The sequence below is a fragment of the Leucoraja erinacea genome, chromosome 29 (assembly GCF_028641065.1).
Source record: "Leucoraja erinacea ecotype New England chromosome 29, Leri_hhj_1, whole genome shotgun sequence".
NCBI lineage: Eukaryota > Metazoa > Chordata > Chondrichthyes > Rajiformes > Rajidae > Leucoraja > Leucoraja erinaceus.
In genome coordinates, this window is record NC_073405.1 from 20,098,659 (window position 1) to 20,124,078 (window position 25,420).

At 45.0% G+C, this 25,420-nt stretch overlaps 1 protein-coding gene across 3 annotated transcripts in view; it reads left to right on the forward strand.

Moving 5' to 3' along the window:
* LOC129711284 (SH2 domain-containing adapter protein F-like) overlaps positions 1-25,420 on the forward strand; it is a 284,291-nt gene that overhangs the window by 247,248 nt on the left and 11,623 nt on the right. For all 3 annotated transcript variants that reach the window (XM_055658827.1, XM_055658828.1, XM_055658829.1), the window contains one exon: positions 691-810. In XM_055658827.1, the coding sequence (XP_055514802.1) occupies positions 691-810 (120 nt within the window). The remainder of the gene's footprint in view (positions 1-690; positions 811-25,420) is intronic.

Sequence of the window (25,420 nt, forward strand, 5' to 3'; positions counted from 1 at the left end):
TTTGAGACAGATGGATGAGGAGGACTATTTGTTCTGGTCTTCGGTCTGTAAAGGCTCGGTGGAAAATTGTATTCACTGTATGAAACTGACTGTGTCTTTCACCTTCTGCATTGCTGGGGCTTGCTCTCTTGCAGCCAACATCCCTCACACCCCGCTCCTTCTGCCTCCCACACTCTGCATCTTGTTCCTTCTCACTTTCAGTCTCATCCTGTCATAGAAACATAGAGAAATCAGTGCAGGAGTAGGCTTAGCCCACCAAAAATAGGTGCAGGCTTCAAGCCAGCATTGCCATTCAATATGATCATGGCTGATCATCTAAAATCAGTACCCCATTCCTGCCTTTCCCCCCATATCTCTTGATTTCTTTAGCCTTAGGAGTCCGATCTAACTCTCTCTTGAAAACATCCAGTGAATTGGCCTCCACTGCCTTCTGTGGCAGAGAATTCTGTGGCACAGATTCACAACTCTCTGGCTGAAAATGTGTTTCCTCATCTCAGTCCTAAAACCCTTATTCTTAAACTCTGACCCCTGGCTCTGGACTCCCCGCAACATTGGGAACATTTTTCCTGCATCTAGCCTGTCCAATCCTTTAAGAATTTTATATGCTTCTTCATATGTCAACTTCCAGTTCCCCCTCTCCCTTGCTCTGAGTCTCAATCTCTCTCTCTCTATGTCCCCTTTCTCTGTCAGGTGGTACCACGGAGCTATCAGCCGGGCGGATGCGGAGAACCTGCTGATGCGGTGTAAGGAATGCAGTTACTTGGTGCGGAACAGTGAGACCAGCCGCAATGACTACTCTCTGTCACTCAGGTGAGCCCTGAGCTCCTGTCTTTAGGGGGGAGGCACTTTACTGAATGCGACTTCTCAAAGCTACCGTTTGTGTTTCATTTTCTCCATGAGGTAGAAATTGGGTCATCTCAATGGCGGCACGGTGGCGCAGCAGTAGAGTTTCTGCCTTACAGCACTGGAGAGCCGCGTTTAATCCCGACTATGGTGCTGCCTGTATGGATTTTGTACGTTCTCCCCGTGACCGCGTGGGTTTTCTCCTGGTGTTCCGGTTTCCTCCCACATACCAAAGACAGGCAGGATTGTAGGTGAATCGGCATTGGTAAAATTGTATAATTGTCCTTAGTGTGTGTAGGATAGTGTTAGTGTACAGCGATTGTGGATAGGTGCGGACTCATTGGGCCAAAGGGCCTGTTTCAGCACTGTATCTCTAAACTAAACTCAATCCACAATGAGATCTCATTGCTGCTCCCTGCTATCTACCCCATTTCCTCTTCCCTATCCCACTTTCCCAATACTCCTAGGTCCAACTCCAAACCCTTCCCCATTTCCCTCTCTTCCTTGTGGCCTTTCATTTTCTTCCCTCTTCTCATCCCTTTCTCAACCCCTCCCCTCTTGTCACCTCTCTCCTCCAACAATGAACCCTCATTCGCCCACTGTTATTTTACCTTCTCTATCACTCGCCTTGTTCTGGTGTCCAGTTCTCTCTTTCCTCCTTGCTCTCCTCCACTGCCCCTACGCCATTTCACTCTTTTCACTATTCACTCACGTTTTTCCTCTCTTCGTCATTCATCCTCTTCCCTCCTCACCTCCATTCTCTCTCAGGACAGATTCTCCTGCTTCCGATGTATTGTGTTCTGCTGGTAGGATCATATCCATCTAAACGTTTATGCATCACTTAACTGTTAAATGTTTATAGTACTGTACAAGCAAAACAGCGGTTATATTCAATGTTCAATTGCCAGAACCACGGGTGAGGAACTTAAATTCAGTTAATTAAATAAATCAGGGATAAAGAGTTAATGTCAAACATGTTGAGAGCCTTTTGAGTGTCCCTACTACGTGGCTTATATCTGACTACAGGCTTACAGTAATGTAGTTATCTCTTGTGAAACAAGGAACTACAGATGCCGGTTTCCAAAAAAAAAGACATAAAGTGCTGGAGCAACTCAATGGGTCAGGCAGCATCTCTGGAGTCTGAAGAAGGGTTCCGACTCCATAGGTCACCCTTTCATTTTTGGTTATCTCTGTTATTTTTTGTTTCCTCAGGAAATGTCCTATCAGGTGAACAAAATTGGGGGAATTAGGCACAGGCAAAATTGCTGGGCCCACCATTTACATCCTTTAGTCAGAGGGTGGTGAATGTGTGAAATTCTTTGCAACAGAAGGCTGTCGAGGCCGTCAAAGCAGAGATAGATAGATTTGTGATTAGTAAGGGTGCCAGAGATTATGGGGAGAAGGTAGGAGAATGGGGTTAGGAGGGAGAGATAGATCAGCCACGATCGAATGGCGGAATCGACTTGATGGGACGAATGGCCTAATTCTGCTCCTGCCACTTCTGATCGTATGATCATCCACATCTCATGAATGAGTAAAGGGAATGCGTTCAACTTAAAGAGAGGTTTAACTGCAGGTGGGTCTGGCAGAACTGCCGAGCAGTACAGAGACACCGGACATCTCTGTTGGCACCCTTCCAGGAGAAGGCACGGTTTCTATTATGGATTCCCCATGTGACCCCAGCTCCATCTTTTATGTTTCCGCTTCGCTGGTTGAAAAGCTGTCATCTCCCTGATGAGCTCAGCCCGATATCCTGCCACTCATGACAGGCCATCGCTGAACTGTGAGGAGCCCTGCCAACCCCGTTGCTGTGGCAACGGTTAACAAAACGGATGCCCTTTCTGACATGTAATGCATGTTATCATCTGATAAGGAGATCAACGTGGTTGCTCATAGCAGCCGTGCAATCAGCATGTCTCCATTGCATTAAAATGGGTTATGGGCAAATTAAGATTGGTCTGTTAGACATTGAACAGGGGGATAAAATGGCAACTTAAAGAGTAAATTGCTCTAAATGTCAATAGGGCCCCAAAATACGAATCAAAAATGGCCGATCTGGAAAGGACCCAGTTTTAAAATACATGCTTTGCTAAACCTGTCATTAGAGTCATACAGCGTGCCCCAAATATACGAATCAGTGGATTAACAAGGTGTAGAAAAGATCTGCGGGTGCCGATAGTCTAAAGGAAAAACGTCACCCATTTTTTCTCCATAGATGTTCAATCATCATGATTTCTACACATCAAACCCTCCAAAGCTGTCCTATCTGGTCTAAATGTTTCTTAAACGTTGCGATAGTACCTGCCTCAACTACCTGCTCCACCAGCTCGTTCCATACACCTATTGCCCTTTGTGTAAAAATGTTACCCCTCAGATTTCTATTAAATCTTTCCCCCTTAATCTTAATCCCCACCTTAAAAATATCCATTAACGGTCTCCATAGCCTTCTGTGGCAATGAATTCCACAGATTCACCACCCTCTGACTAAAGGTACGTCATTTTATTCTGAGGCTATGGCCTCTGGCCCTAGACACTCCCACTAGTGGAAACATCCTCTCCACATCCACTCTATCCAGGCATTTCACTATTCGGTTGATTTTCATTGAGATCCCCCCTCATTTTTCTAGCGGTAAAGTTGCTGCCTCACAGCGTCAGTGACCTGGGTTCGAGCCTGACAATGGGTGTTGTTTGTACGGAGTTTGTATGTCCTCCCCATGACCTACGTGGGTTTTCTCCAGGAGCTCCGATTTCCTCCCACACTCCAAAGACGTACAGGTTTATAGGTTAATTGGCTTGGTAAAATTGTGAATTGTCCCTGGCGTGTGTGGGATAGTGTGAGTGTACGGGGATGGTTGGTAGCAGGGACTCCGGGCCGAGGGCCAGTTTCAGCCCTGTTGAACTAAAACGGATGGTCAGGATCAAACCCGGGTTGTGGCGCTGCAAGGCAGCAACTGCGCGCCACTGGATTGGTACCCGTGACAATCATAAGACAACGGAATTTCATAGAAGCAAATGAAGGTGTTAGCCGGGTGCTTTTCAAATTGTAACAGGAGCACTGCGCTGACAAGATGTTCCAACCAGGATCCCGTGTGACTAAAGTAACAGCTGTGTGACAAGATGTTCCAACCAGGATCCCGTGTGACCACAGGTGGAAGTTGCATTCGGGAAGCAGAAGCTCCACTTTACTCTCCTTTGTTGCCAGGACTAGAGGGTCTGAGCTACAGGCAGAGGTTGAGTAGGCTGGGACTCTATTCCTTGGAGCACAGGAGGATGAGGGGTGAGAGGTGATCTTATAGAGGTGTACACAAATTGTGAGAGAAATAGATCGGGTAGATGCAGAGTCTCTTGCCCAAAGTAGGAGAATCAAGGACCAGGGGACATAGGTTTAAGGTGAAGAGGAAAAGATTTAATAGGAATCTGAGGGGTAACTTTTTCAAATAAACGGTGGTAGGTGTGTGGAACAAGCTGACAGAGAAGGTAGTTGAGGCTGGGACTATCCCAACTTTTAAGAAGCAGTTAGACCGGTACATGGATAGGACAGGTTTGGAGGGATATGGACCAAACGCGGGCAGGTGGGACTAGTGTAGCTGGGACTTCAAAGGTTCAAAGGTCCAAAGGTCTGTTTATTGTCATAACTGGACATGTTGGGTGGTGTGGGCAAGTTGGGCCGAAGGGCCTGCTTCCATATGACTCTATGACTCTACCCCTGGGCTCAATGCAAGCTGTGTCTGGGTGATTTATGTTTCGCTCTGGAGGACTACAAAGGGTGTATGGTGCCAGGAGAAGGAGGACTCTCTGTCATCACATCAGGGACAAAACCATCCATCTTTTTTGACTTGATGTGACAGGTAGTTTTGCAGCAGAAGAATAATGAGGGTCCATCAGTGTGGGGAGCTCCATTTTCCAACAAAACAATTCAGCAACAATTGCCATCCCCCTGTCGTTTCTCTGACGAATTTGACACACGCCACCGGTTACTGAGCGCTTGCCGCGGAAGGGAGTTTATTGACTCACTTGACCGTTGCAGCCGCATGTTTCAGTGTAAACGCAGCTTAGGTGTGAGACCTGCAGCAGGTGATCTGAGCACTAGCTGCCCAGTTTGTTGTCACGGACACTGGCCCAGCTGGGATGTAGCTGAAGCAGCTTCTCCACAGGCTAATAGCCCCTAATTAATCTCTGTAGGCACACCCCGCAAGTCTCAACTCTATCATGGATCCGGACTGTTTGCTGCACACAGAGCTCTCTCTGCACATGTATTTCAAGACTACCCACAGCATCAATTTAGTACAGCTGGGAAATAGGCTCTCCGTGCCAACCAAACCTAAGCCAATTAACCTACATCTTTAGAGAGTGGGAGGAAACCGGATATCCCGTAGAAAACTCACAAAGGTCACGGAGAGGACGTACAAACTCCGTAGAGATAGCACGTAGTCAGGATCAAACCTGGGTCTCTGGCGCTGTAAGGCAACAACTCTATTGCTGCAAGACCATTGAATTAGACACCACTGCCTTCTGTGGCAGAGAATTCCACAGATTCACAACACACTGGTTGAAAACGTTTTTCCTCACCTCAGTCCTAAATGGCCTACCCCTTATCCTTAAACTGTGACCCCTGCTTCTGGACTCCCCCAACATCGGGAAATCTGTTCCTGCATGTAGCCTGTCCAATCCCTTAAGTATTTTATATGTTTCTATAAGATCCTCCCTCATCCTTCTAAATTCCAATTAATGCTAGCCCAGTCGACCCATTCTTTCATCATATGTCAGTCCCGCCGTCCCGGGAATTAACCTGGTGAACCTAGGCTGCACTCCCTCAATAGCAAGAAAGTCCTTTCTCAATTAGGAGACCAAAACTATACGCAATACTCCAGGTGCAGTCTCTGTATAACTGCAATAGGACCTCCTTGCTCCTATACTCAAATCCTCTCGCTATGAACATGCCATTTGCTTTCTTCACTGCCTGCTGTACCTGCATGCTTACTTTCAGTGACTGTATACAAGGATACTGAGGTGTGTGTGAAACCTCCCCTTTCCCTAATCTGACACCATTCAGATAATAATCTGCCTTCTTGTTCTTGCCACCAAAGTGGATAACCTCACATTTATCCACATTATACTGCATCTGCCATGCACCTGCCCACTCGCCTAACCTATCCAAGTCACCCTGCAGCCTCCTGGCATCTTCCTCACAGTTCACACTGCCGCCCAGCTTTGTGTCAAACCTGAATGTGGTGACGTTTCTCGACCCGGTACGTCACCACATTCCTTCTCTCCAGTGATACTGCCTGTCCCGCTGAGTTACTCCAGCATTTTTTGTCTATCTTTGGTGTAAAGCAGCATCTGCAGTTCCATTCCAAAACATTTACAAACAATAGCTGCCTATCTTTAAAAAAAGGAGCAAAATTCTCCCAGGGCTATTTTTTTGTGTCGGTTTGTCATTCTGAAGCTTAACATCTCATTGTGAAAGTTAAAATGTTTACACAGCCACGATTAAGCTGTTTCAATTAAGAGTCAGAAAATGGTGCGTTAGTGTGATTTCCCAAGGTGAGCTTCCTCTGGGGCTGAGGCTCAGAACAATCAGCACCAGCCCCATAAAAGTGCGATGTGCTGAAGTCGCTCAGCGGGTGAGGCTGAATCTGTGCAGGGAGGAAGGTAGGGTTACCGTTCAAGTCCACGACCTTTCGTCAGAAGCGGGGGATGCGAAAGAGGAACAGCTTATAATGAGGAACACATTCGGGCAAAAACAGCGGGGATAAAAAGGGAAAATAAAAGTGATGGCAGATCAGAGACGATTAAAAGCCAGCAGACTGAAATGGAAAAGCTTGTGCGCGCCTGGAACCCGTTTGGGAATGAAAAATATTCTTTACAGTAACAAAGAGCGTTCCACTCTGTCTCAGAAATTCAGCTCCATTTGAATTTCAGAAGCAGAAAAGCAAGTGTTGTCACTGCTCTGTGCCGTGTTTAGCTTCACTAATCAGGGCTGAAATTTTCAGCATTTACCTATCCAAACACCCTCATCTCATTCTGTACAGAATATTGGATTTGGTTGGTGTTGTGTTATCACTGTGTGTCTGTGTATTGTGCTTCTAATGTTGCTGAGAGATGGTTTGGACTATTTCATTTGGAATTTGTATGGGTGACTCCAGCAGACTGGGACATAACATCTAGGATTAACATCTCTGGCGAGAAGGACTGAAGAAGGGTCTCGACCCGAAACGTCACCCATTCCTTCTCTCCAGTGATGCTGCCTGTCCCACTGCGTTACTTCAGCATTTTGTGTCTATCTTCGATTTAAACCAGCATCCGCAGTTCTTTTCTACCCATCTAGGATTCATACTGGCTAAGTGCCATAGACAGCTATGTTTACAGCATTCCCTTTAGTCAGCCTTCTGGACTCAGTCCTTCAGATTCAGCACATGGAATCAATCCAAAACCGCTTCATGTCCTGAGGGCTAGTTTGCAAGTGAGTCTGCAAATATGGCATCTGACTGTCTGTCGAGGTTTTGAAGTCCACCTGAGCAGCATTTCTCTTCACGACTCTGGGATCATCAGCACTGACAAACAAAATCTCTGAGATGGGGCTGAGAGGAGCAGGGGTGCATTCGAACAGTCAGAGCTAGTCATCCATCACTTGGCACGCAGATGCTTCTGAGATTGTGGTACGCTCACAGGAAAGCAGAAGGGCTGCGAGCCGAGCTACTCCAGCAGCATCAGGAGTTCTCTCCATTTCCCATGCAGTCATCCATGCTGTTGAGTCCCATCAGGAAAATCATCAGTGGCCCAGTAAGCAACCACCCATGGAGGGAGGCTTTCAGCTGTAGATTTAGAGTCCTACAGTATTATACCGAAGATAGACACAAAAAGCCGGAGTAATTCAGCGGGACAGACAGTAGGCATCTCTGGAGAGAAGGAATGGGTGACGTTTCGGGTCGAGACCCTTCTTCAATCTCAACCCGAAAACGTCACGACCTGAAACGTCACCCATTCCTTCTCTCCAGAGATGTTGCCTGTTGCTCCAGCTTTTTGTGTCTATCTTCAGTTTAAACCAGCATCTGCAGTTCCTTCCTACTTATACAGTATTACAGTTGTACAGTGTATAAATGGGCCCTTTAGCCCACAATGTCTATGCTGGCCATTTTGCCCATCTACACTCACGCCGTTTAGAGTCATAGAGTCGTAGAATCTTACAGCGTGCAAACCGGCCCTTCGTCCCAACTTGCCCACACGGGCCAACATGTCCCCCATCTACACTTGTCCGACCTTCCTGAGTCATCCCTCCAAACCTGTCCTATCAATGTACCTGCCTAAATGCTCCTATTAAATCTTTCCCCCCTCACCTTAAACCGATGTCCTCTGGTTCTTGATTCCCCTACTCTGGGCGAGAGGCTCCACATCAGGTTCATATACCTCTCTGCCATGTCCTTCTACTTGTCTAAATGCCTCGTAAACATAGTAATTGTATCGGATTCCACCACCTCCTCTAGCTGTGCATTCCAGATATCAGTTACCCTGCATGGAGAAAAAAAATTGCCTGGTGGTAGATTTTTATTCCAGAGATCAGAAGCCAAAGGGGTCAAGAGTTCATGCACCCTCTCCCTGTGATCACATCAGTTACCACCAGAGTTCTCTGGATTCCTCCCACATCCTCAAAATGGCTGGTCAGTTGTTTGGCCATTTTGCATTGCCCTTGGTGTGTTGTTGAGTGGTGAAATCTGGGGGAAGTTAATGGGAGTGTGGAGGAAAGACAATAGGATCAGTGTAGATAGACACAAAGTGCTGGACTATCTCAGCGGGTCAAACAGCATCTCTGGAGAAAACGTTGTGTCTATCTTCAGTATACACCAGCATCTCCAATTCCTTTGTACACATTAGGATTAGTGCAGTTTAGTGTTAATGGGTGCTTGATTGTCAGTGCAGGCATGATGGACTGAATATTTTTTTTCTGTTCCATATGCCTCTATAGTTTTACAATTGCAAAACCTTTATTGCAAGCCCAAACCCCCACTAGTTCCTCTGCCATGTTAACCCTCATAGTCCACTGTTCTCACTGGCATCAAATCGCTGGCACTGCATGTGCCAAAGCTGTAGGCTGAAGAACCTCAAACAGCCACAGAGGTTTCCAGGTATGGTTGCTTAGAAGAATAGAGCATAGAATAGTACATGAGATACAAGGAACCACAGATGCTGGATCTCCACAGATGCTGCCTGACCAGCTGAGTTCCTCCAGCACTTTGTGTTTTGCTCATAGAACAGTACAGCACAGGGACAGGCCCATCAGCCCACAACGTCCATGCTGAACATGATGCCAAGTTAAACTGATTTCCTCTGTCTGCACATGGGCCATATCCCTCAATTCCCTGTACATCCATGTGCGTGTCCAAAATCCTCGTAAATGCCATTATCATATCTACCTCTCCCAGTGCGTTCCAATCAACCACTATTCTGTGCAAAAAAACTCGCCCCGCACATCTCTTTTAAACTTTGCCCCTCTCACCTTAAAATTGTGCCCTTAAATCTTTGATATTTCCATCTTGGGAGTAAGTTTCCGACCGTCTACCTTATCCATGCCTCTCATAATTTTATCAGCCGCTCAGTTCATCACAGGAGCCACTAATTTCAAACAGAGCAATATGATCACGGATATCCTGAAGCGGGAATACTTTGTTTTAAGTCCCTTCCAAAATGTGGGACTTCTGATTGTTTCCCACTTCTGGAAGGGGCAGCCTGGGCGTTGTTGTCTAGATTCTGGAGTGGGGCCCGAGCTCACAACCTCCGATAAGCGTAGGTTGAGCCTTTCTCCCCCGTTTCCACTGTGCCACTCACTGTAATTTTCCAGACTTGGAGAACTGATACTGTTGCAAAACAATAGGAGTGCAGAAGCGAGAAGCATCCTTTGGGATTTCAGGGCCCAGATCCCAATGAAATAATAACTGTTCCTGCAAAAAAGAAAATTCTGACGATCCCAGAAATAAAAATAGCGAAGATATAAATAGGTCAAGTAATATCCAAGCAAAATCAATCTGCGTCTTAAGTGCTTCAAGCCTTTCACAAGTATCATGATATCGTTAAAACCCCAGTAAACTGCTAGGACAAGCTGATAAAACTACATTTTAATGTCTCACATGAAAGATGCCAGGATCAGCACTTCCCCCAGAACTGCAGTGGGGGATCATTGCTGATCAATTGTTGAACCTCCTTAAATCTTCCACTCTCGCTTTCCCATTAAAGTTAAAACAGCATGGCAGAAGTGTCGTTGAATGAATCTGAGATTCATCGCATCCCAGCGTCCTGGTCTTACCCAGCTGCCTGACTGTATCTCAGCGCACCATCGCTGATTTGTACTAATTTGAGAATGAAGCTCCTAATCCTGTCTACAGTAATTAGGGGGCAGATTAGCCAAAAGGCAGGATGACGCAGCCTTCCACAGACAATAGATCAACGCCTCTCTGCTGTTGCAGGTCCTCGTCATGAATAAAACACCCCGAACTGCATAATTGACAAAATTGTCAGCCCCCTTTAACACAAAGTAAGTGGATTTCTCTGTAACAGGCCTCTGACGTAAGGCTGCAAATGGATGGCCCTGTCCTTCTGCTCTTAGCTTTTGTTCGGTGGCCTCTCCAGAGAATGTGAAACTCATTTCCAAATACAGCCATTAAATTCTCCATCGGCACAGGAGCTCTTGTTTCGGTTAAGGAGGGGGTCTAAATTATTCAGGTTTCATGTAATTAATGTGTCACCAGACTTGCTGCTATCCCCATAGCCACACCGCTCTTGCGGACCAGTTTTGAGAGGATTTGTGCAGGTCACAAAAGGACAACAATGAAAACCTTCCAACTGTTATACCTGCCAAGTCTGTTTCAATAATTCATCTTTCTAAAAGTGTTACACTCGGAGGTTATTGAGGCTTCATCATATATTCATTTCATTACGCTGATGCAAGATAATTCTGGGCTCGATTCCCACTCTTTGCCAGGTTAATTGAGATCTACAGTGCAATTGGCCTGAGCATCCTTGACTTAAGGTGACAATAATCAGCCAGTATTCCTACTCCTGATCACCATCTAGTGACTCCCGCAAGATGTGCAGTGTGTAATGCTGCTCATTCTAATTCACATGAACATTTCATTGATTAAGATTGTGTGGGGAAAAAAAACTGAGTGAACAAGATTGTCATTATCTTTGAATGTCTGCAGAACAGTGATGACCCCATCTCCCGTCTCCACCGGTCCCCCTCCACTTGGACTCCCCCAGGCGAGTCTCTACCCAAAGTTGAAGAAAGGTTTCGACCCGAAACATCACCCATTCCTTCCCTCCAGAGATGCCACCTGTCCCGCTGAGTTAGTCCAGCATTTTGTGTCTGTCTTCGGTTTAAACCCGCATCTGCAGTTCCTTCCTGCGCAAGTAGTCTGTAAAACTCCAAAACTGGAATTCACAGTAATTTTCAAAAAAAAAATTATCATCTCCATTACTTTCTAATCCGTGCTCCTGTGCTTCCTGACCTACATTGATGCCCATTCCAACACATCCTCAACTGTCTTCAAATATCAGTCCTGTGATTCTTACCCACCTATCCCCAACGTTGCCTATCTCTGCAACCTCCTGAAACCTAGACATCTTCCCGATCTCTCTGCTTCCATAGTTCTGGTCTCATGCACAGCTCTCATTTCAATTGCTCTCACATTTGTGGCTGTGTGTCAATCCAAGTTCTCAAATTCCTCCTCTACATTTCATGCTTTAAGATTCTCCTTAAAACCTCCCCCCATTGAGCAAGCCTTTTTCTCAACTGTGCTTAAGTACTATCTGAAGCGCGGTACCATTCGTTTATTTTGACCATTCTGCAATAAAGGACTACAGAGCAAGTGTCAGCATTCTCAGGAGAGGGGGCATGTTTATGAGCTGGAATTTACAGAATAGCAAGCTTTGCAATAACCGAAAGCATCGGATGAACCCAATGAGTCAGGCAGCATCTGTGGAGGGAATGGACAGGCGACATTTCGGACATTTCGGGGTCGGGACTGTTCTTCAGGCGGATTTCTCCAGTACTTTGTATTTTGCTCAAGATTCCAATAACTGCAGTTCCTTATGTCTTTGTTGTACCCCTGATATCTGAAGAACTTGCGGACACCCCCCCCAATGAAGGAGGTGGTATTTCCATTCCCGTTTTGCAATCCTGGGGTGCACCATGACCAGGGTAAAAGAAGTCTCTTGCCTCGCAGCATGAAAGCATCGCCACAGTCAACTCTTGTCAGCTTGTTTCAATTTGTTCCCCAAAATCAGATTCATGGCTTCAGATTTCTGGAGAGGCTGCAGTGGTGGGGATTCTCTCTTCCATGTGATATGTTAAACCAAGGTCACCATTACCTTCGAGCAGATAGGAAAGGACATTCTGCACCGTCGGATGATATGGTTCACCTGGTGTCCATTCCTCACTCAACTACCATATTCAGGAACATTTGTGGATTTTTAATAGACTCTCTAGATGCGAGCCTCCCATCCCTCATCTTAAGCAGTCACTAGGGGGAGAATCTTTTATTCATGAGTCCACCCAGTGAGCATTTGCAGAACACTTAACCAGAGGACTGACGATTTTAGTTATTTCGGGATATTTATATTTCTGGAGATTTAATCCTCCTCGTTACAAAACTCCTGTCAATAATTATAAAACCTATTGTAGATTACACGGACGGAATGCTAATTGTAAGCTGTCCTTCGTGTGTGGAGGATAGTGTCAGTGTGTGGGATGATCGCTGGTCGGCGTGGACTCGTTGGGCCAAAGGCCTGTTTCTGCGCTGAATCTCCAAACTGAACTAAACTAAACTTGAAGGTAGACAAAAATGCTGGAGAAACTCAGCGGGTGAGGCAGCATCTATGGAGCGAAGGAAATAGGCAACGTTTTGGGTCAAAACCCTTCTTCAGACTAAACTTGCTCATCCTCATGATGCAGCAGTCTCCCCTCACCACTACAAAACTGAACGCATTCTTTACCTTTCCATTTGGACAACTTTCAGTCGAATAGTCCTTTCCTCCCCATTTCTGAAACCCTGTCACCCAAATCCAATGTGGACTGCCAAATAGATGGTGCCGTGGAATTGACATCCTGTCCAAATCCAACTGTGAGACGCAATTATTATTGGCTGTCGTGTGATCTGGGAACCTAACGCAATCTGACTTTATCATCCAACCCCAGGGAACAGTCCTGTTGGCCCTACTTGGTGTCCGACCTCATTCTAACATTTGCTCCCAAAGCTCTTACACTTCTTTTCAGAAAAGAAAATCCAGGCAGAAATAATGGGATTATCCAGTGTAGAGAAAAGGCCTTGCGTTGAGACACACAGATAGACACACAGCTGATAGGATTAGGTACTGTAACCTAGTATTAAAGGAGGCCCCAGGGATTACTCGTCCTTTAGATCTCCTGGTTGTGACACATTTTAATGTCCTTCTGGTTCTTGTGGTAAGGCTCTGCTTCACAGAAACAATGTGAGTTCTGCACACTTACTGTATGTGAAGGCAGCTATTACATTTGAAAAAATATGGAGACACAAAAGACTGCCGAAGCTGGAATCTTGAACAAAAAATAATACAAACTGCTGGAAAAATTCAGTGGGTCAAGCAGCATTTATGGAGGGAAATATTCAACCAGTTGGGCCGGGACCCTTCTTTAAACTGATGATTAGTGAAGAAGGATCCCGACCCGAAAGGCCGTCTGTCTATTAACTTCCCTGCTGGTTGACCCATTGAACTCCTCCAGCAGTTGGTTGTTTGTTCAAGTCTAAACGTATTCTCAGCCTGAGACTGTCTCTGGCGCTAAACATGTCAAGGTGTTTAACAGCTAGAACAGCAGATAGACATCCTCCCTTTGAACCAACTGTGAGGAACCACATGAAATAATTACTATTTGGTTCAGGAGTGGCCAAAGATGTTAAGATATTTTTCTCCTCCCTTATCCATCCTCTACTCAACCAGCATGGTTGTGCTGCACTCGAACTGAGCCCCAGAATCAACGCGCGCAATTCCCTCAAACTGGGCCAGATGCAAGGATCTACCGCACTAGCCTCCTGCATCCTTGACCCATGAGCAGAGTCTCTCCAATCTCAAGCCGTTGTGTGATTCAATGCAGTGTCCCACCCCTGATTCTGCCCTGACAGCCCCTAATAGAGGGGAGGGTAGGTGGTACGCCTCATATTCCATCAAAGCTGGTGCTGATGTTGACCCCTTTTAAAGACCTCTGACCGAGAACTGTCAAAAAGTCAAAGTATTAATAAACTATTAAAGTCAAAGTAATGATAACTTCTTGAAAGTATAGACAATAGGAGTGGGCCATTCAGTCCTTTGGGCCTGCAACACTGTATTTCACACAGAAGGTGGTGAGACACCTTCCTGGAACACACTTGCCAGGGATGGCGGTTGAATCATTAGTGGCATTTGAAAGACTTGTGGATAGGCATATGGATATGTAGGGAATGGAGGTATATCCAGTTGGGTAAGTGATGGTATCATGGACATTATGGGACAATGGGCCAGTTACTTAATGTGTTCTACATTCAGCACAATCACAGATGATGATTTACTTCTGTACACTGTACCTGTCCTATGTGTCGATCTCTTAATGCCGTTAGCATTGCTGCATCACTGCTTCACATCTCCTCCAAATGATCATGTGGAACAATGTCCTGAACAGCAGAAGCTTAAGATACTGAAGTAGTGTCTTGACCCGAAACATCACCTATTCCTTTTCTCCAGAGATGCTGTCTGACCCGCTGAGTTACTCCAATTTTTTGTGTCTTATCTTCAGCTTAAGATCTTGATGTCTACATATTTACTCTGAGCATATTTTCACCCTAACCCATCGGTATATTTAGCTATAGTGCCTTAAAGCTGTACTGGTAAGGCCACCAGGGAAAACCAAACCTATCCAACTATATCATCAAGCACTTTTTTCACTTAGAAACAAGTGATGTTGCCTGAATATTTCCTTAATTCCGCGGGAAGACCAGCTGGTAATCACTCTTGTGCTGTTTACCGCCATGACTTTTAATTGATATTCAGATGTAATAAAGGCCATATGAAGATTTCTCCACTCAAGAAAATTGAGCTGCATCTATTAACATACAATTTCCAAGCCTTGTTACATTAATTGGTAGGCAGCCTGCACTTGCAGCACATCAGTAACATATCCCATAGGCTGGTTCATCTGCATTACCTTGAGGCTGAATGAACCATGTGAGGTCTGAAGCATTTAGTATCCATCTGCTACGCGTTGCAGGATTAATGCATGGCACAGAAAGCATAATTAGTGATTAGATCACTGTACAGCAACCTCTATCTGGAGCTATAACAGTCTCAGAGTTTAAACTAAATGGAGCAAATTCATAGAAGTTGTGTGCAAGACATTGCATCGATTTCTTTGTCTGCTTGGAAATGGTAATCTTTTTGTTCCTCCTTAATCTGCTTGCAGTATTTTACTGTGTAGGAAGGAACCTCAGATGCTGATTTAAACCGAAGATAGACGCAATATGCTGGAGTAACTCAGCGGGACAGGCAGCATCTCTGGAGAGAAGGAATGTGTGACGTTTCGGGACTGCTGATCAGTCTGAAGAAGGATCTCCACCCGAAATGTCACGCATTCCTTCTCTCCAGAGATGCTGCCTGTCCTGCTGAGTTACACCAGCATCTTGTGACTCTCTGCAGTATTTAATACACTGTCCTAGCCTTTGCTTGTACAGATATGTACCTGTACTGCTGTATGACCAAGATAGAATCTAAGCAGTATTATGCCATTGAAGTATGTTACTCTTAGTAGCTACACGATTCTTCTAATGTTCCCCTTACATTGTCTCTACTACTTGAATTAAAAGACATAAATGTCAAAGAAACCGTGGCGTTGTTGACTCGGATAATATGCACGTATAAAGAACAGCTATAAATTTAAAGCCATCTGTTCCTGGAAGTACCTGGAGTCAGCTCCATCAATTTATCATTCAATAACAATCAGGATGCTATAGACTGGGCCGGGGGAGAACATTTCACCAAGCTGCCTACCTGATTCAAGGACAATTTTAATAGGAAGTGCTGTTTTTGCGTGCCATGTGTTCTGTTCCTTTGGCAGAAGGTTTCTTTACGGTCATCAGCATTTCCCTTGTCTGAAGACAACAGGCGAGACTAGAATGAGGTCAAAAGTAGAGGAACAAAATGTAGAAACATGGAACTGCAGATGCTGGTTTATACCAGAAAAAGTGCTGGAGTAACTCAGCGGGTGAAGACCTCCCCCCACTTTCAGTCTGAAGAAGGGTCCCAACCCGAAACATCACCAATCCTTTTTCGCCAGAGATGCTGCCTGACCCGCTGAGTTACTCCAGCACTATGTGTCTTTCAAAAGTAGTGGAAAGCACTGGGATATTTTGTGACATCAAACTAATGGCAGGTAATGGGGCTTGTAGGAGTCATGGCAAGTAAGGAAAAGAGATCCTACATTAAAAGTTAAGAGTGTTTAATTATATGTACTAGCAATGGAACATTGAATTGCCAACTCCTGTTACAAGGTCGGCAAGCCAAGGCCGGGACTGACATATGATGAAAGAATGGATCGACTGGGCTTATATTCACTGGAATTTAGAAGGATGAAAAGGGATCTTATAGAAACATATAAAATTCTTAAGGGATTGGACAGGCTAGATGCAGGTAAAATGTTCCCGATGTTGGGGGAGTCCAGAGCCAGGAGTCACAGTTTTTAAGAATAAGGGGTAGGCCTTTTAGGACAGAAATGAGGAAAAACGTTTTCACCCAGAGAGTTGTGAATCTGAAGAATTCTCTGCCACATAAGACAGCGGAGGCCAATATATTAAAGAGTGAGTTAGATTTTAGAGCTAACGGAATCAAGGGATAATGGGAGAAAGCAGAAACAGGGGTACTGATTTTGGATGATCATATTGAATGGCGGTGCTGTCTCGAAGGGCCAAATGGCCTACTCCTGCACATATTTTCTATGTTCCTATGTTTCCAATACAACATGTAATAGGTTCAGCTTGATAAACACAGCACCAAAACAGCAACAGGGTTGATGTCAGCCCTCGCACTACAAGTTGCACATTCTAACTGTACCGGCACGCACTTATTGTTGAATTCATGCCGGCTGCTGGCCAGGGATATGACTGGACCTTTACACTTTCAGGAGGTATTGGGAGGAGAGGATACGTTGAATCATGGCAAACAAGGAGTCATAGAGAGTTACAGAGTTGTACCGTATAGAAACATGTCCACCAAGATACCTACCATGGCCCATGGATGGGTGGTTGGACATGAGGGGTCACCAACAGTGATATTTGGATGAAAGTGAACTGAGACCATGAATGGAAGGTGGTTAGCAATGGGAAAGATAATCAGGATAGCAGCAGGGTTTTGGTTTGGTTGGGTGGGGAGACTGCCTTGAACATGGGGGAATCATTAGGTGGCAAATGGGTCAGGATGTTGGTTTGGTCAGGCGCGATGAATTTTGTTCACACTAGTTCTCATCCACTCTCCCACACAATGTACCAATGTGCCAATTAAACTACATCCCACGTCATTGGAATTGGTGGGGAATGATAGAGGGATTGGCATAGTGCAGTGGAAGACTGAAAATTGAATGACTAAAAGGTGTCATGTAAATCACAAGGTTAAGGACAGTAATTCATGCTAAAAGTTCAGCAACTTTAATACTGGGCAGTGAAGTCTATTTTACTTCTTTGAATCCTGTCTAAATTAGGCAGAAGGGTATCCAGGAATTGAAGAAGAGTTTTGGCCCGAAACGTTGCCCATTTCCTTCGCTCCATAGATGCTACTGCACCCGCTGAGTTTCTCCAGCTTTTTTGTGTACCTTCGATTTTCCAGCATCTGCAGTTCCTGCTTAAACATCCAGGAGTCGAACTTGGGTAAAAGAAACTCAGACTAACCTTTGTGTACGAAGGGACTGCAGATGCAATTTAAACCAAAGATAGACACAAAATGCTGGAGTAACTCTGCGGGACAGGCAGCATCTCTGGAGAGAAGGAATGGGTGACGCTTCGGGTCGAGACCCTTCTAACATTTGCCAGTTCACTTCACGATCGAGCTGCAGGGAGTTTTGTAATCTATTTTGTTTTCTCTGTGTTCATGGTTGCTCAGTGTGGGCTCCCTGATATTCTGACACGCCACTCTCTGAGCCTGAGGGTGCAGTCACTGGCTTTCGCTACCAGAATGGAGAGGCAGCCTAGGGACTGGAGCCGTAAAAGAAAATATTAATCAGAGTCGGGTTCATCGGAGCGAAGCTATCGCTTACTTTGCAATTGGCAGTGTTGGCAGGTGGCTGCGGCAGGAACAAAAAGGAATTTATTTTCTGTGATTCCCACCAGAAAGCAATGGAGTGAAACATGTGGAAATAGTGACCATGTTTCTCCTCGCTGTTAAATTGCCCATTTGCTGCACAGTTTCGCGTTCAGAATGGGAATACTCGGCACCTTGGTGTGGTGTCAGTGTAGACGGAGGGATATAGATTTTCATGGGGGAGGGGAATGAACATGTATTGCAGTTAGGGTCTCCTTGGAACATGAAATTGAAGTTGTTTCACTGTGTGGGATGCAGCTATCCGAGTTCTATATGTGCTTTATTTTAAATATAACAGTGGATTCACATGCCATGGTGAAACACATTTTTCCCACTCAGTTCCGCTAGGCGAACATGGTTTAGTTTTTTTTGGCTGCTGATGCGGGGCTACCTTACACATTTGGGACAATTTTACAATTTTTTAACCTACAAATCTACACGTGTTTTCCTGCAATGAGGGGATTGACATATGAGGTTACTGGAACTGCAGTTTAAAAGAATGCCGATCTCATTGAAACGACCGTGAGGGGCACCAAAGGATCTGCACTAGAACGACCAGTTGCGAATAAGGGGGGCTCCCTGAGATGAGGAAGAACTATTACTTCACTGCCCGCTAAATATATTTAAGACTAAAATAGATGTTTTTTTAGCTGCCAAGGGGATAAGGGGTTACGGGGAGAGGGCAGGGATACACATTAGTAAGACCTGAGTGATCTCCTGGACAAGTGTCGAATTTTTCCCGTATTTTTTTTTTTCCCGATTGGACCTGGGTTTTTACTTTTTTGAAGCCAGATCACGAGGTTCTAACCTACAGAGGGGTGATCTGCACGTCTTTCTTGTGTCTACTGGGGGTAGAAACCGGAGGAAAACCCACATGATCTACTCTCGCACCTACTTTCTATGTTTCTATGTCTTTGGAATGTGGGAAGAAACTGGGGAAAACCCACATGATCACGGGGAGAACGTACAAACTCGGTACAGACAGCACCCGTTGTCCGGATGGAACCGGGTCTCTGGCGCTGTAAAGCAGCAGCTCCACCGTGCTGACCCTTCTGGAGGTAGGTGACACAAGTCCAAGTCGGCGCTGATCATGGTTCCCATACGAACACAATAAAGAAGCTGCTCCCATTTTTAAATTATCATTGTGTTTAAATGATTCCATGGTCATGAAGTTCCAGGATTGTCGGTTCAATCGTGGAGGGAACCAATGTTGCCATTTAATGCAATGGCTGCACCGTACTGACTATGAAAGCATCTGCAAATCCCTTCCCTGCAACCAAGGAAGAAATTAGCATCCATCCTAACAACACAAAAAAGCTTTTCGCTGTACCTCGGTGCACTTGACGATAATAATAAACTAAACTAAACAGTGTACATTTACAAATGTTTACATGGTCTCATCTTTCCCCTTCAATGTAATCTAGTGCAAATCTGCATTTAGATACCAGTGCACATACAAATGTGTCCTCTTAAACTTCCCTGATTTTCATTACTACATCTTTGACATCCATGTTTTCAGCAGCTGAGCCCCAATCTCTGGAATTGCACCCCCGACCTCTTCCTTCTGCCCTTCCGGAGAGTCAAGGAAACAAGAGAGGTTCGGCACAGAATCAGGTCCTTCACCCCCTATGTCCGCCGACCATCAGCCACCCAAATACACATTCATTATATTGTTATTCTGGAACGTAGGAGGAAACCGGAACAACTCAGACGAAACACGCACAATCACAGGGAGATGGCAAAAAATGCACGCAACACAAACAGCACTCGAGGTCAGCTCTGAACCTGTGTCTCTGGTGTTATGAGGCAGCAACTCTACTGAATGCGCCACATTTACCTTGTCATATGGTGTGCATTGTTACCTAAGAAAGACACAAAATGCTGGAGTAACTCAGCGGGACAGGCAGCATCTCTGGACAGATGGAATGGGTGATGTTTCGGATCGAGACCCTTCTGCAGACTTGGTGTGTATACTGAACCAATGGGTTCTTGGTGACCTGTCAAGAGATATACATGGAGCCAGTCTGCCCAGAGTATGCTGCCTGCCCCATTGCCAAAGCTCGATTGTTGCCTTAAAGGCTAAACTTACATTTTCTGTTGTAAGCACATTAGGCTAGGATAAAACAGCATTAAGATATCCATATCCCATAAGGTCATAAGGAATAGAAGTAGAATGAGGCCATTTGTCCATCAAGTCTACTCCACCATTCAATCATGGCTGAACTATCTATCCCTCCTAACCCCATTCTCCTGCCTTCTCCCCATAACCTCTGACACTTGTACTAATCAAGAATCTATCTATCTCTGCCTTAAAAGTATCCACAGACTTGGCCTCCACAGCCTTGTGGCAAACCATTATTGTAACGTACTGTATTTTATGAATCCCTCGGTTTTGATTAACTTATCAGTTGTTCAAGAATGTGAGGTTCCCGCCTTTGGTCATTGATTCTGACCTTCCACAACTAGCGGAACGATTGAAATAGTCATCATCTATTGCCGAGAAACTACCCACTTGTGGTCTCAGCCTTTATACTATTTCCTGGTGTTCTATACGTATCTAAGCTCATCTTCAAAGACAAATGAGGAGGTGTGCCCTTATGTATGAGAGCAGCAGAAAGCCCTCAGAATATGAAAAATATTAATTTATGTTTAAAATATGAATATATTTGTTATGATTATTGCAGACATTAATTGCCCTTTCTGGTACAGGGCATATAGTTGAATTGTATTTTAGTAAATTCTCCCGGGTACACCATTTGCTCTCTTCATGGGGAGCGTCCTAAATCAAGCAAATAATGCTAATCATAGCACTATTTAGTGCTATAATAATCATAGCCAGTTCCTCAGGAACAATTACACTGGCACAACTCATAACTTATCAACTTTGGCTTTTTATAGCAGCTATTTCCACGTCGTTAACCCTCCACATCACTGTTAATATTCATTGATTTTTGTTTCCAGAAAAAGAATCTTGCATTTAAATAGCACCTGGCACAACCGCACAATGTCCCCTATGGTACCCTTGCAGTGCAGCAAAGGTGCACACAGCACGTTCCCACAAACAGCAGTGGGAATAATATTCAGATCAGCTGGTCAAGTGATGTTGGTTGGTATAAACGTACAGTATAAGGTATAAACATTAGCTCAGAGTGGCACAGAACTCCGCAGCACAGTGCGGCACAGTGGTGTAGAGGTAGAGTTGATGCCTTACTGCGCCAGAGACCTGGGCTCCATCCTGACTACAGGTGCTGTCTGCACAGAGTTTGTAGTTTCTCCCTGTGACCGCGTGGGTTTTCTCCGGGTGCTCCGGTTTCCTCCCACATTCAAAAGACATGCAGATTTATAGCTCCGATTTCCTCCCACATTCCAAAGACATGCAGATTTATAGGTTAATTGGCTTGTGTAAAATTGCCCCTGGTGTGTAGGATACAAAACTGGGATAACATAGAACTAGGGTATGGGTGATTATTGGTTGGCATGGACTCGGTGGGCCGAAGGGCCTGTTTCCATTCTGTAACTCTAAACTAAACTAAAGTTAATGCTCAAGGTGCATTCCCATGAATGAGAACGCTAATGGAATTGGCACTAAAGGGGCTCTTAATAATATTATAGAGAGAGGGGTCTCCAAGGACGTACACGTTTGTAGGTTAATTGGCTTCAGGTAAAATTGTAAATGGTCCCTAGTGTGTGGGATAGTGCAATAAATAGTATTATTCCACTTTAGCATTTTACATACTAGGATATAGGGCAAATTATAGAAGCCAATTAAGCTAAAAACCTGCACTCTTTGGAATGTGGGAGAAATCCAGAGCACCCGAACAAAACCCAAACGGTCACAGTGAGAACTTACAGACTCCATATGAACAGTACCCAGAGTCAGGATTGAACCCGGGTCTCTAATGGCCGAATGGCCTAATTCTGCTCCTATCACTTATGAACATGAACTTACAACGCACCCGCGTTGTAAGTTCATGTTCATAAGTGATAGGAGCAGAATTAGGCCATTCGGCCATTCAGTAAAGTTTACTCCGCCATTCAATCATGGCTGATCTATCTTTCCTTCTCAACCCCATTTTCCTGCCTTCTCCCCATAACCCCTGACACTTGTACTAATCAAGAATCTATCTATCTCTGCCTTAAAAATATCCATTGACTTGGTTTCCACAGCCTTCTATGGCAATGAATTCCACGGATTTGCCGCCCTTTCCAAGGCTTTTACCGAAGGCAGCAACTCTACCACTGCGTCATCGTGCCGCAGTTTTTACCCATATCGATACGGCTGCTATGGTAACCTGAGCTCTGAGGTAGTTTACCCAGACGTCTTCAGCTCAGACACGAAGGGTGGGCCGGTGGTGAGGATGGGTGCCAGCTGTGCTATCAAACCCCAGCAGGAGTCAGGAAAGCCAGGAGGAAACTGTGGGCTGGAATTTTAAATAGAATCAAATACACAGACACTGTAGAACCATGGAACGTTACAACACAATTCCCATGCTTCCTTTCACACTGAGCGAGTAACTTCTTTCCGTATCCTTCCAGAAAATATAAAGTCAAAACAGATATTATAATTATTCAATCACACTTGTCAGGTTTCCAACCCTGCAAGTTTTCTCAGATTGCCTTGGCTGCATCTCAGCAGTAATTAACAATAAAGTGCATTGAAATGCATCAACTATAATTAGCTATAAAGTTCATTGAGCTAATGTTCAGGATATGATAATATACTGGCTGGATTCTTACTTCAGTCTTATTCATAGTACTGGATGATCACATTGAATGGCGGTGCTGCTTCGAAGGGCTGAACGGCCTACTCCTGCACCTATTGTCTCCTGTCTATTGTCTATTGTCTATTGGATGCATCTATCCTGTGCATAGGAACCAAAAAAATGGGGGGTGATTGCATGGTCTCATTCAGGGTGGCACTGTGATACAGTTAGCGGAGCTGTTGCCACCATGATCCTGGGTTTGATCCTGTCCTCTGGTGCTGTCTGTGTGGAGTTTGCACATTCTCCCTGCGGCCGCCTGGGCATGTTTGGGGTGCTCTGGTTTTCTGCCAAAATCATGCAAGCTGGCAAGTTAATTGGCCACTGTAACTTCAATAGTCAAAAGTGCTTTTTATTGTTAATTGTCAACACAGTGAAATTATTTTCCTTACAAACATCGTAGAGTATCACCATATCCCCCGATCCCCGATTAACAAGTGTGCAGGAATAATCTACTGAGCCGCATGCAGGAGGCACCATGTTTTGGCGTCATGTTCAAAGTCCATGCTCTACTTCTTAAAGAGAGGTGCGTGTACCAGGCAAGATCATAAGTGATAGGAGTAGAATTGGGCCATTTGGTACATCAAGTCTACTCTGGCTGATCTATCTCTCCCTCCTAATCCCCTGCTCCCGCCTTCTCCCCATAACCCTTGTCATCCGTACTAATCAAGAATTTATCAACCTCTGCCTTAAAAATATCCACTGACTTTGCCTCCACAGCCTTGTGTGGCAAATAATAGAATCTCCATAGTTGTTGCTGACTTCCAGCCATCCCCTTCCTTGGATGCCACATCACTCTACTCAGCCTTCCTTTGTTCCCCAGTGTGCGGGAGAGTTGTAGAACCTGGCGGTTGCTAATGGCGATGTGGGTAGAACAGGTTACAGTGAAAATTAGTGAGAGAATGGGATTGCTCCATGAGTCGGCATATGCTTGATGGGCCAAATAACCTCTTTCTACATCACAAAGAAATATAGAAATGTGGAGGAAATAGTAACTGGGAGATAAAGTGGCTTTATACTTTATACTGCTATTCCATAGGAAGTCAATTCAGTTTAGCTGTAGATTGGAAACTGTCCTCAGCTGATGATGGTTTATAGCAAAGATCTTATAGCGGAGCAAGATAGGCTACTCCTGCTAAATGCAATGGGCTGACGTGTAGTACGCTATGGAGGGGTTCCTGGGCATTTTTCCCCGCCCATTTTAGTAACCTGAGCCTACCTGACCCGACCCGACTCGCAGTGTAATCAATGTTGCGGGGCAACAGTTTGTGTGGGTTAGATTCATAAATCTGTCAGTTCATACTTCCTGTCAAGAATAAAATTTGACTCTGGTAATTGTCTTTTTTAATGTTTTTTAAATCATTTCTTTTTAAATGGTTCACAAGCAGTGTTTGAGTTGATTTTGTAGTAACCGGTACCGACCCGGCTCGCAGGGTAATTGACACTGCGGGGGAACTTTTTGTGCGTGATATAGGGTTAGATTCATAATTATGTTAGTTCATAATTCTGTTAACTCTTGTTAAATAATAACTTGTTTATAAACACACATACATGAAAATTATATAAATGTATATAATCATATAACACACACAATTATATTTCTTCTGATCCAATAATGAACTTTATTTCAGACTAGACAAGGGACATTAAATAAGAAACATTGTAAATAAGAAACATTGTAAACCTCCCCGCAACTTCACACACACTAGGCCTTATCCCCCCCCCCCCCCACTCTCCCCCGCCCCCCACTCGCCTGCTCCCTCACTACAATGTCCCCCCTCTTCCTGTCCCCGCACTCTCCTCGCCGCCATGGGCCCCGCACTCCCTCTTCCCGCTGCCCCGGACCCCGCACTCCCTCTCCCGCTGCCCCGCTGCCCCGGGCCCCACACTCCCTCTCCCGCTGCCCCGCTGCCCCGGACCTCGCACTCCCTCTCCCGCTATAAGATCTTTGGTTTATAGTGCTATTCTTCACATAAAATGCATTATAATGTGTGGAGCATTCTGTTCCCTTGCTGTTGTAAAGATTAAAGCATTCTGAAACTTAGCTCATGAATATTACATTAGGCTGCTAATAGCACTTGTCTCTTAATCAGCTCCTATCTGTCTGCTGTTGACCTAAGTTCCAAGCCTTCCAGAGGGGAATTTTTAAACTAGATTACAGTTCACATTAAGGTAATGTGCACCAAATTCTTTTGGTGGTCCCAAGTTAATCGTCCCACCTACACACAATGCACGCATGCTCGCAAACAGACACACACACACACACACACACACACGCACACACGCACACACACACACACACACACACACACACACACCACTCACGCACGCACGTACTGCTCTATGCCTCTTGCCCTGACTCAAATTTGTATGTTTGTTCAGTTTTTCGTCACATGTACCGAGGTACAGTGAAAAGCTTTTGTTGCCTCCTAACTAATCAGCAGAAAGACAATACCTAATTACAATTGAGCCATCCA